This window comes from Sinocyclocheilus rhinocerous, unplaced genomic scaffold, assembly GCF_001515625.1.
Source record: "Sinocyclocheilus rhinocerous isolate Xijiao unplaced genomic scaffold, SAMN03320098_v1.1 scaffold4043, whole genome shotgun sequence".
Classification (NCBI taxonomy): Eukaryota; Metazoa; Chordata; class Actinopteri; order Cypriniformes; family Cyprinidae; genus Sinocyclocheilus; species Sinocyclocheilus rhinocerous.
The window spans coordinates 161,603-174,830 of NW_015654500.1; the positions used below are offsets into that span (position 1 = coordinate 161,603).

At 36.6% G+C, this 13,228-nt stretch overlaps 1 protein-coding gene across 1 annotated transcript in view; it reads right to left on the minus strand.

Annotated features, from left to right (window-relative positions):
* Window positions 1-13,228, minus strand: part of LOC107717225 (low-density lipoprotein receptor-related protein 1B-like) — a gene marked incomplete at its 3' end in the record, with an annotated part of 268,070 nt that overhangs the window by 158,095 nt on the left and 96,747 nt on the right. Inside the window, exons 22-25 of the mRNA XM_016523907.1 lie at window positions 7,317-7,562; window positions 5,451-5,655; window positions 4,966-5,130; window positions 2,136-2,380 (exon numbers count right to left, since the gene is read on the minus strand). Coding sequence (XP_016379393.1) covers window positions 2,136-2,380; window positions 4,966-5,130; window positions 5,451-5,655; window positions 7,317-7,562 — 861 coding nt within the window. The remainder of the gene's footprint in view (window positions 1-2,135; window positions 2,381-4,965; window positions 5,131-5,450; window positions 5,656-7,316; window positions 7,563-13,228) is intronic.

Consider the following 13,228-nt stretch of genomic DNA (forward strand, 5'->3'; position numbering starts at 1 on the left):
ACTGGGGGGGCCAGACAGGGGCCACTTGTGCTTTTAGGGGGCACAATTTTAAAATTCATCTTAACCTACTTTAACTATTATTCATTCAGTCATTTTTCGCCATGTCATGTATCACTGCAATCTCTAGTAATCTGCAATCAAGTAATCTATAACAATTTCAACTAAAATGAATGTTTCATCATGTTTCATTTATCTGACAAATAATTTTGTATTGTAGTGTCAGGGGCATCATGCACTTATTATTTTTGAGGGGCACGGGTGAATGGTGGGGGACTCTCATGCTTGTCATGTGACACAGCAGCCACAATACCACTGTATAACTGATATAGGCTTATGTCCCTAATGAAAAAAACTATAAAACCATCACAGAAAATTTTAATGATTTCCACTACAAATAACCATTACAAACCATCAACTTTTATCCATTAAAACCATTAACAAATGGTTTTCTGTAGTGTATTTTGGGACATATTCCATTAGGATTTATTGGTTTTAACAAGCCACCTATAGAAGGCAACCAATTACCAGTAGAGACCAACAGGGTCCATTAAAGTTTCCAGCAAAACCAATACAAGTCCCATTATAACCAATAAAGCCATTACAAATTTTGTAATGGTGTCTATTGTTTTTTTCAGCAGGGGTTTTATTAATTTTGGAAATATTTCCAAAATATATCATGAAATATCTCGATTCTCAAATATGTGTAAGTAAATTCATTTTGCACCTTTACAGATTATGTTAGTTTATCTATAATGGGTGCAAAACAGCATAATAGTGTAATCTATTAACTTTGCATAAAAATCTGTCTTTTTACTTAAGTACCAGATATGGGTGTCATACCATAAAATATGTTTAATACGACTGACATTGTATTTAATGTGAATTTAATAAAAACATTGTAAGTTACTAATTAGCCTGTAACACTTTCATTGTACAAAAAGACAGCAAAGAAACTTTACATTATCAAAGAACATTTTCACTTCAGTCCAGCGAGTTTAAAGGGTCATGAAACCCCCCGTTTCAGCACTGGTTGGTTCTCACCACAATTTTAAAAAACGCTAAAAAAGTGGGCGTGGTGCGCAGCGGAGAGGAGGGGGAAGAAGGGAGACAGACAACAATTACAGCTTCGCATTCAGACAGTTTCATTTCGCTCCCATCGAGTTAAAAACACAAATAAATGCACAGCCATTTGCACTCTGCATCGAAAACATGTATATGAACGCACTGTTGCACCTCTGAGAACTTTTAAGGCTTATTCTGCGGCGTTTATATAAGCCTTTTGACGGGTTGTCACAGAGCTGTAAAAACGGTTATGCTCACCAAGTGAATGAATCGCGTTTGTGCCAAACTCTTATTACAAAGCAAAAACAAACATTTCTCTCAGTTAATGTGCGCGATGTCATCTCACAGTCAGAAATGTCTGTCATAGCAAATCAACACATGCTATTGTGAATAATTAAGCGAAGCATCTTCTCATAGGATAAGAACACGCAGTCTCATGAATAATTTAATAGACACCGACGCGTCATCGATGTACTATAGTCCATTGTATTCATAAACTCAACATAATAGTATAGGATTGGTTATAATGCGCAGTGCTTTAAAAACGTGTGTCTCTGGCTCTGTGCCAGCCAGCAAATGCAGATTTGAATTTAGCAGCTGGTCTTTTTCTTTTTTTAATATATAGTTTACAGGACAAACTGCGCATTTCACCCAAAATTGTTTGGTGTGATATGATTCCAAATTTAGGGGGGCCAAAGGGGGGGGCCAAGCTTGTTGACAGGGGGGCACTGGCCACCCCCTAGAACCGCCCCTGGTTTCAAGTAGGAAATTCAGAAAAGAAATGTGACCTTGTAGTGTTTGACTGTCTGTTTCATGTTTCAGAAATGATGGGAATTCTTGATGGGAATCAAGGGAGTTCTTGACGAGACAGCTTTGCAGCCAATTAGTCCCTAAAATCTTCTAGTGAGAAATGGGAATGTGCCAAAACTGGGTCATTGTACGCTGTTAATCCAACATGACAACTAAGCTCAATCTAGAGATTTCTCTCATTATGTTCTGTTGGATCCTTCAAATCATCATCTCTTTCAAAGTCTCTCTAGACAGTTTTGAAAGACAGCGAGATGGTAACTTACTCTGTGGCTGCCTGCTAGGATGGTATATCTCCAGATCGAAGGGTTGGGCGCTGGTTTTTTGGATCACAGTTACATTGGCCCCGGTCCATTTGTTGGCTTTTGTCAAAGTGTTGGTCCTCCAGTCAGTCCAATAAACACTCCCACCAAAGAGAGACACGGCGAAGGGGTGAGAGAGGAACTCGTGGCCTCTGAGAATTTCAATCATCCCCGTTCCGTCATATAGAGCAGAGTATATAGCGTCAGATCTGAGGAGGGATAAATCATTTTCTTAATCATTATCAGAGCATTTTAAAGTCACATGAAATCAAAACTGACCTTATTCACTTTCTTAATAAACACTGTCATGCACTTTCAACAAACTGAATCGAATCAAATTCGAGGATATTCAATCTTGTTTTACTTTGAATTACATAATATTTAATTAACTGAATGAATTAAACAAGATTCATTAAGTGTGATTCAATTTAGTTCAGGTTGATTTGATCCGACTTAACTAGGATCAAATCAAACTTAATAAATCGTATTTAATTATAAATTACCTCAGTTCAATTGAATAAACTGTACAGTTTAGTCAATTCAAGTTGAAAAAAAAAAAAAACCTAAACTGAAACTCAAATTAGACTTGATCTTGTTTAATTCTGAATTATGAAAATTGTATTAACTAAAATTAACCAAGTGGTTTGAAATCAAATCCAATCAACATGAACTGAATTAAATTAAACTTGAGCTTGTTTGACTGAGTCAAGTCAAATCAACCTGAATCAAACTGAATCAAATCAAACTTGATCTCATTTAATTCTGAATTTCGACAATCCAATTAACCGAACTGAGCCAAGTCGTTTCAAACCAAATCAACCTGAATTTAATAAAATCGAACTTAATAAATTTAGTTTTACTCTGATTTATAACAAATCAATTAACTGAACTGAACTGAACGAGTCAAATCAACCTGAATCAAACTACATCAAATCAAACTTAATCTGGTTTAGTTTGGAATTTAAACAATTCAATTAACTGAACCAAGTTATTTTAAACCAAATTAATTAAAATCAAATCAGCCTGAATTGAATAAAATCAAACTTAATACATTTTGTTTTACTCTGATTTATAACAAATCAATTAACTGAACTTGATCGAATCAAATCAACCTGAATTGAACAGAATCAAATCAAACTTAATATGGTTTAGCTCAGAATTAAGAAAATACATTTAATTGTACTGAACCAACTCATTAGCCGCTTTTCCACTATCGGGTCGAACTATTCCAAGAACTGTCAGTTGTATTTCCACGTGAGCCTGGTACGGTGCGGCACGATTATGTAAATGTAATACATGTAATAGTTTACCTTGGAATTACAACAATTCAATTAAATGAACTGAACCAAGTTGTTTCAAATCTAAATTAAATCAAAGTGAATCAAATCAACTCCCCCAAAAAACTTGAACTGAATCGAATCAAAGTTAATCCAGTTTAAAGCAGAACTACAACAATTAACTAAAGCCCAGTTCAGACTACACGATTTTAGCCCGATTTTGGCCCGATTTGCTTGATGTAGGGTGACGTGGGGATTGTTCAGCAAGAGAAGAATGTTTGGGTAGAATCGTGCAATCTGACATGTTTCTTGTTCACGACACTACAAGATTTTAGGAGCCAAAATCATGTAATCTGGCAACAGTGACTGTTATAACCGACAAAAATTTGTGTAGTCTGAACGGGGCTTAACCTCAACCAAACAGTTTCAAATCATATCAAATCAAATCAAAACAACCTGAGCTAGGCCTATATTAAATCAAACTTACTAAATCAAGCTTAATTTTAAATTATAACAATTCATTTAACTGAGCTGAGTAGAGTCACATCAACTAGAATTGAACTGAATCAAATCAAACTTAATAAATCTTGTTTACAGTAACTCTAAATTATATCAATTAACTGAAATGAAGTTGATTCAAATCAAAACAAAACTAATCAAAATGAGTAACATCAACTGAACCGAAACAAAGTGAATCAAAATTTCAATTGAAATTAAATTTAAGTTGCACAAAATAAAACGGTTGTAAACAGCTGTTGTTGACCTCAAATCTGTCCCAGCTTTCCATCAATAAAAACAAAAGAAAGTTTGCTTAAAGTAAAATAAAAATATATATATTAAACATATTCCACTTTTCTTTTCTTTTTTTACAAAGACAGTGTACTCTAAATAAATGGGAGTATTCAGTCTGTAAGAAGGAGTTTAGTGTTCACTGATGCTTTAATATCAAGATACTGTTCAGAGAAAAAGACAGAAGAAAGAAATGCTGTTGACAGACCAAGAGAGAAAGACAGATGTGTGATCTGAATATAGCAGAGACAAAAATGAGGCAATTGAAAGCCGAGAATTGATCAGATTCTTCATTAAGTCCAAGAATCTCATTATCTGAATATTAATTTGGGCACATTTGGAGCCACCGGGCACAAGAGGAATTGAACTAGTGCTGTGAGAAATGCAAGATGAGAGTTTATGAATGTGTCAAGACAGCAAAATTGCTATGCTGCTGCTTTGTAAAATACAAAAAGAAAAAAAAAAAACTTGATGGGCAAAATTATAATCAATAGTAATAGCATATCTCTGTCGGCCTGTCATTTCGTCGCCAGCGGAGATGGATCTTGAATTTGAACCGGTACAAAAAACACATCAATCATTCAACAAAATGAGCGCTTGAATTTGTTACCAATGACTGGGCTTGTTCCCAATTCCACCTTCTAGTTTCCATCCAAAACACTCCCTAACAGTCTTGTCTTGCGAAAAACATCAAAAACCCAACAGAAGAGTGCTTGCGTGCTTCTTACCGGGCGTCTGTCCATACTATCCTGCTCTCCATGTGGTCCAAGGTCAGTCCGTTGGGCCAAGCGCCGGAGTCCATGTCCTTGAAAACCACATGTCGCCGTTTCCCGCTCATGGAAGCGCCTTCAATGCGAGGAAACGTGGCATCCCAGTCGGTCCAGAACAAGGCACTGTTGACGACAAAACTCAATGTAAAAATCTACCTTAAACGACTTTCAAACAAGGGTTACTTGCAAACCACATCCTCATTAAAAGCATTAGCATTAGCACAATTACAAAACAGGTAAGAATGTGTAATGGCCCAATTTCATGGTAATATCCCTTCTGGAAATCATTTAAAAACTCCTTTATGGGTGATTAGACGGGTTCATTACGATTCGCAATCCACCGAATGGAGCTATCAATCACTGAAGTTGTTCATTAAAACTATGAAGTAATTGGAAAACTGGTGCTTTGCTGTTATTTTCTTCAACTGGAGTGAAGAACGCACCCCTGGCCGGGGTCCACGGCGATGGCCCGAGGGTGTTCCATACCCCCGGCGATGAGGGTGGTTCGTAATTCGCCATTCAGCTTGGACACCTCAATCTGGTCCAGGTTGCTGTCGATCCAGTAGAGATTTCCCGCTATCCAATCAACGGCAAGGCCTTCTGGAGTGGCTAGACCATGCTGGACCACCACCTCGATTGACGAAACACCTGCCGGGACAACAAACTGGGTTATTTTAATGGAAATAAATGGTTGTTAGATTGTTAGCTGGTCAGTCAAGCTCAAGATTAGTTGAATTTGGCATTTGGCGAGTGTAATTTGGTACCCTATGAAGTCTGTGAAAAGAAACGAACCCTCAAGACAAAGTGGTTCCTACTTTTTTTCTCTCTCTCTTTCTCAATATCTACTCATCAGTTCCTTTGTGATCTGAGTGCAAATTACTTCTCACACGTTTCGAAGCTGAATTATTAACACAGTTGGTAGACTGACTTTGCTTTTTAAGTGTAAAACAGAGCTAAAAAAAAACCTTATATATAAAACACAATATTCTGAACAAGAATCATGACAAGAAGAATCATGATTCATGAGGCATGGAACAAAACGTTTACCTGCTAATAATTTTGAAAATAGCAATAGCAATATTTGTACTTTGATCGTTGATCTGAATGTAATACAACATATACATAACATAACATATATGTGCCAATTAATTAGATTTTTTTATTTTATTTGATTAAAATAAAGGGGTATTAGTCACTCCTTAAATATTAATAAAATAAAATAAAATAAAATTAAAATAAAATAGTAATAAATAATGAAAAATAAATAAGTTAATAATATTTAAAATTAATAAATTTCATAATTGTAAAAAGTAATTTTAAGTTATATCTGTATATCTATATGTCTATATCTATCATCTATATATCAATAGACGGACGGACAGATAGATAGATAGATAGATAGATAGATAGATAGATAGATAGTGCCAATTAATTAGATTTTTTTATTTTATTTGATTAAAATAAAGGGGTATTAGTCACTCCTTAAATATTAATAAAATAAAATAAAATTAAATTAAAATAAAATAGTAATAAATAATGAAAAATAAATAAGTTAATAATATTTAAAATTAATAAATTTCATAATTGTAAAAAGTAATTTTAAGTTATATCTGTATATCTATATGTCTATATCTATCATCTATATATCAATAGACGGACGGACAGATAGATAGATAGATAGATAGATAGATAGATAGAAATAATAATAATAATAATAATAATAATAGAATAAATTGTTAGCACATTCCAAGCTATAAATAAACCAAAAATGCTATGTGGTACTATGTGGCTGGCATCTCTACAAGTCTGAGACTGGCGAGAAAACCGTATATGGATTGCAATATGAATTATAGCTGGCCGTTTCAGTTCGGACAAAAACTAAAAGCATTTTGACAGCTCTGAAAACTGAGCCGTGTGTTTCAGTAAAAGCTTGTTTTTCTTTTTATTAAAACATGTTACTTAATGTTCTTAGCACATCTTCCTCTCCACTCCCATCAAGTGCACTGGAGTCTGAACTCTGATATTTCCCAACTCACTTTTGCTCTCTGTAAATTCTCTGCACAATCCTCTCTCTGAAAGTAAATATGAATAAATGTTAAACTAAATTAACTTGCTTGTCATCTTGCAGCCATTTATCCGTGTTATTTACATTATAATTCAGGGTCATTTGATTCCCCTGAGGTTAATTGCCTTGCAGTTTGGACTGTAATCTGGTTTTAACCCTATTTGGGATTGAACCTCCAATTTTCATGCGAAAAATTCAGATTGTTAACCAAAGGCCAACAAATAATCAACAGGCCACTGTTTACCTGTACTATAACAGCTGTCTCCATCAGGTCCAAGACTCCAGCCTGGATAGCAGGAGCATTTCACAGTATTCTTGTGCTGTTCGCACACTTGGCTGCAGCGTAGGTGCTTGGTACAGTAATCCAGGACCTCGCATGTCCGGCTGTCCGAACCCAGCTGGAACCCCACCGGACAGGAACACACGACCCCTTTACCCGGCGCCACCAAGCACTCGTGACTGCAGCCGCCCTTCCTCACCAAACACTCATCTGAGATGGAGAGAAAAAGCAGGCGAAGTGGGTTATTGTCAGAAAGAACGGAAGAAACTGTCACTTCAGAAGAAAATAGCAGGGTCCAAACACTGAGGCGGCAAGAACTGATGGAATTCCACAAAAGACGAGCCGAACAGCAGGGAGCCGTAGACGCTTGGAGGAGTGAAGGAAATCGCAGAGAAAGAACAAACAAGAAAGAGTTTGGTGCTTCCCGTTTGGTCCTCCAGGCTATGCACTTCTTGGTCAGCTAGAGTGGACTGACTCAATGAGATTTTATTTCGCTCCATAGTTTCTCACAAATGCAGGCCTGTTTGCACTCTCAGACAAAAGCGCAAAAGTTGTACCTTTAGGGGTACAACAGCTTATCACTGTGAAAGTACCTTTAAAGATACATCTTTGTATCTTATTTACCTCTAAACAATTCATAGTAGTACCTTAAAGTAGTCTATGTATTAATACTCCAAGGTACTAATATGCATCTTTTGGGGCTCAACAGCTTGCCATCAGGGCAGCAGGAACATATTTGTACCATATTTAACCCTAAAAGATGCATTAGCTGGGTTTCCATCCAGCTACTTAAATTATGCGCAAAATTGGAATATAAAAAACACGCACGAATAAGCACCGTTTTTATGCAATGAGTCGAAGAGAACTAAAGTTCAGTTTAAAGACTGATATTCCAAAAACTCTTTGACTGTTTTAAAAGGTCTGATTTTATCGTCTTGGTTTTGTCATGTTGTTGTTTGAATGAACACCTAAGACAGACAGACAGACAGACAGACAGACAGACAGACAGACAGATAGACAGACAGACAGACAGACAGACAGACAGACATAAATGTTAGATTTGACAATACTTATAAAATATTTTGACACATTCTTCATGTTTGTACCAGCACTGGAGTGACAGGCAAGGAAAACATGTTTTGTCAGAAAATGGGAGAAGCAGGAGGTTGCACCTAAAAGTGCGTTCATCCAAAATAATTCCTTTACACAAACTTTTTTGTCTGTAGTTCTGCAGTTTTCTGTCCCAGTACTCAAGAATCACTGCACTGTAAATTCCACTGAATCATATTATAGCCTGTATGATATAATAAAGTCATAAATATTAATATCGTCATAAACTATGTAAAAAATTGTGAATCATACCGCCGCCCTCTGACAGCTTCCCACGGTAAATTTTGTCCTCTACAACATCGGTCCAATACAGCAGGCTCTGGCTGAAATGGAAATCCAAAGCAATGGTGTTCCTGAGCCCGGGGACTAACAGGCTGTAGTCGCCCCTTTGCAGGTTGATTCGGCGAATTTCGTGTCTGATGGAAAAAATGATGAACGCCTCAAAAGGATCTACAAAAAGACAGAAAACAATCGATAAAGAGAACAAGAATGCATGCAACAGGACTGCAAATACAAATGCAAAAGCAAGTTTAATGTTGACAGACAGACAGACAGACAGATAGTGTGTTGGGGGTAACGCATTACAAGTAATGCAAGTTATTTAATCAGATTACTTTTCCAAATAACTATTAAAGTAACATTACTTTTTTAATTACTCTTAAAATTTAACTTATTCACAAAATATTGCACAAGACACTTGCAAAACCCCCATGATCTAATGGTTAGAGAATCTGACTTGTAACCCAAGGTCGCGGGTTCGAGTCTTGATACCGGCAGGGATTGTAGCTGGCGGGAGTGAATGATCAGTGATCTCTTCCACCCTCAATACCACAACTGAGGTGAGACCCTTGAGCAAGGCAATAAAGAGAACAAGAATGCATGCAACAGGACTGCAAATGCAAATGCAAAAGCAAGTTTAATGTTGACAAGTTGGTCCAATCAAATCACAAAAAAAGGATTTGTGTGTATTTTTGGGTTTGGTTCTACAATAAATTGCTATTAAATTAAATACTTTTATGTTACTCATTTGTAAGCTAAATCACTCAATGTAAAATTGGCAAAAACAAAATATCTGTCAAGTCAAAAAGTCAAGTTAAGGAACACTACCGAAAAATGTCAAAATACTAAGACTTTGTATAAAATAAGTAATAAAATAAAATCACATATATAATTTGAAAGATCATATATATACCAAACCCCCAACTGCTCCACGGGCGCCGCAGCAAAAAATGGCTGCCCACTGTGTGTGTTCACTATTCACTGCTGTGCCATTATCCAGACCAGATGGTGGATCAGCACCTAGAGACGCCCTTGACAGCCCTGAATGTCAGTGGAGACCAGGACAACTAGATGAGCCCCAAAGACAGATCCCCAGTGAAGACCTCGTCACCTAGACGGCCATCGGGACAAGACCACGGAACCAGATGAGTCCCCTGCACAATCTGACTTTGCTGCAGCATGGAACAAACTGCTGGTTTGTCTGGCCGGAGGAGAACTGGCCCACTGACTGAGCCTGGTTTCTCCCAAGGTTTTTTTCTCCATTCTGTCACCGATGGAGTTTTGGTTCCTTGCTGCTGTCGCCTCTGGCTTGCTTAGTTGGGGACTTTTAATTTCCAGCGATATTGTCGACTTGATTGCACAGATACTATTTAATCTGAACTGAGCTGGATGATGACATCACTGAATTCAATGATGAACTGCCTTTAACTGGAAATTGAGTGTTTACTATTGTCCTTTTGCATTATTGACTCACTATTTTCCTATTTGATACTGTAACGCTGCTTTGACACAATCTGTATTGTTAAAAGCACAATATAAATAAAGGTGACTTGACTTGACTTGTGCACTTGGATGGGTTAAATGCAGAGCACAAATTCCAAGTATGCGACACCATACTTGGCCATATGTCATGTCCTTTCCTTTCCTTTTTCTTCATGAGAGATGCATGCGTGTGGTGCTGCTGACGCAGGAGCCAGCATTCATAGAATTAAGGTTGAACCACTGATGTCACATGGACTATTAAAAAAAATGCCCTTAATACTACCTTTGGGCTTTGAATGTGATAGCTGAGTTGCTGTCTATGGAGGGTCAGAAAGCTTTTGGATTTCATCAAAAATATCTTAATTTGTGTTCTGAAGATGAACGAAGTTCTTACTAGTATGCACTCTATAGGGGTACAACAGCTTGTCACTATGGCAGTACCCTTATAGGGAAATATTTGTACCTTATTTTTCCTTAAACGGTGCATATTTTTACCTTAAGGGTACATAATTACTCTAAGATATTAATAATAGGGGTACAACAGTTTGTCACTGGGGAAATACCGTTAAAAAGACATCTTTGTACCTTATTTGCCTCTGAACGTTCATAGTAGTACCTTAAGGGTGCATATTAAAACTTGTTTTAAAACTTTTTAAAACTTCTTCTTCTTCTTCCCATTGTACTATAGGTATGTTCTTCCAGTATATCTGTTCTTCTTAGTTTTTCATCCGGTGAAAGCTCAGAGGCACTAAACAAGCCTCTTCCACCCTTATCATCACTTTATCGTGATTTATGGCTGAAGACTTGGTTTGGACGATGTAATGTGACGGTACGCCATTGAAGTGGTCCCATGGTGAGATGCTAAATGGAAAAGCATGGTTAAGTATTAGCTAAAGTTGTCAACTAGCAGAATATAACAGCTAGCCACTTGGGTAATAAGCACAATAATGCTATTTTTAACAGTGATGATAAAGTATGCATTTGCTGCAAATGGCTTTGTTAATCCTTTGTGTACAAAATCAAGTTCACTGAATAACTACTGAGACATAGAAAGGTGACTATTAAATCATTTTATGTTAAAATATTAATCCCAACTAATTATGCAACAACTATAAGAAATACATTGATTTGATTTCCCAAAAAAAATTAAGAGGCCACAGAGGGATTCAAGGTAACACCACCTTGAACAGCAAGTGGTTTCAAGGTTTAAATGAAGTGTCTAGCACTGACAGAAGATAATGTATCCATAAACCTCAAGGCAGTCATGTTGGTGGAGTTGCGGAGTGAATACAAATGTGCTAGACACTCAAATGGAAAACAACAAAGCACAGGCAGAAGAGATGTGGGGAACAGAAATGGATCATTGATGAGGGAAAGGAGCACGAAAAGGTATAAAATGGCAAGTGAAAGTACATTCAATCAAGCTAGGCAATCTGGCACTAGTGATACCAAGGAGACGTGAGGTCTGAGCGAAGCCGCTAATACAGCAGAGAAAATTGTAAAAGTTCCAGCAGGGGAATAATGGCTCTTTTTTTTGGACTGAGAGACACTTAAAAATTCAGTTTAAAGGTTGATATTCAAAAAAAAAAAAAAATCCAAAAACTCCTTGACTGTGAAAAGGTCTGATTTTATCATTTTGGTTTTGTCATGTTGTCGTTTTACTAAAGACCTTGAAGACTTTCTTTCAAATTCAGAATTCATAAACAAAATCCTAAATAGCATAATTACTCCAAAACACGATCTAAAGTCAAAATCATTTAATGACAGAATGACAGATAGACAGACAGATAAAATTCAAGTAACTAGTAAAGTAACACATTACTTTTTAAATTACAAGAAAATATCTGAGTTACTTTTTCAAACGAGTAACACCAGTTACTTTGTTTTCCCATTTATTTACTAGCAGCTCTTCTGTCCTCATTTTGAGAGAAATCAGAATTAAAATATTGTAATGCATTACTTTTAAAAGTAACTTTTTCCAACACTGGACAGATTCAGCGAGCATCCAGCTGTATGTCAGATCTCATCAGGTTGCATTAAAAACAAACTAATTCACAATTCATAGCACTGAGAAGATAGAATATGTTTGGGTCCCCAAAGCCAAGAGCGCTTCAGGCCAAAGGCCAGCAGGTCCATTCACAAGTCTTCTATAGCACTGAGAAAAGCAGCCACAGGGCAAAACCTTGCAAAGTCCAGTGAGATCAGGAAAGAGCTGTTGATAGTTATACAGAAGTGGTGGGCCGTCAGGGCCAGCAAAGCCTTCTCTGCTGGCCTAAACACTATCAGAATCACTGATTTAGTTTTAATATATTTTTCCATGAATGTGTATTAAATTATTTCCAATAGTCTATTCTCTTCAGTTCATAGCCTTTCGCCACTGTTATATAGATATATAAAGTAAAGAACCAGCGTAGCATTGACAATCTGGTTGGAGTGTTTGAGTTGCATACTAACAAAGAACAAAAAATGGTGACCTATTTCTCTCCAAGATTCGCTCTACAAAGCTGGGAACGTGATCTGGAGGCCCATTCATCATGATTAGTCCTATTATGTGCAGGCCAGGTCTGTTTTAAACAATATTTATCGAACTCAGAAATGTTTTGGAATGTTTCTAAACCATTGGGTTTTGACGGTTTTGGGTTTATCTTGACCAGGTTGAGTGCATTCATCTGTGCTAGCGGGTAGCAGGATTTGGGTTCAGCCCAACTTTCATTGCCATGTTCAAGATATTTTAGCAGGACATTGAGAATGTGCTTAAAGTTAATGGGGGTTTGATTGGCCCTTTTAAAATTAATAGAGGCATTAGACTAAAATGCGACGTTAAATGCTCTTTAAATGCTCTTTCATGCGAAAATGAAGTTTTGAACGAAGTTTCTTATTTTTAGCTTAATGGCAAACTGTGTTCCTATCCTCTCATTTTAATAATATACTTAATAGAATTTACAAATGGGTTAAGAAATTAATTTAAGAAAATCTCAGAAAAAAAAAAAAGTTTATTTATATAT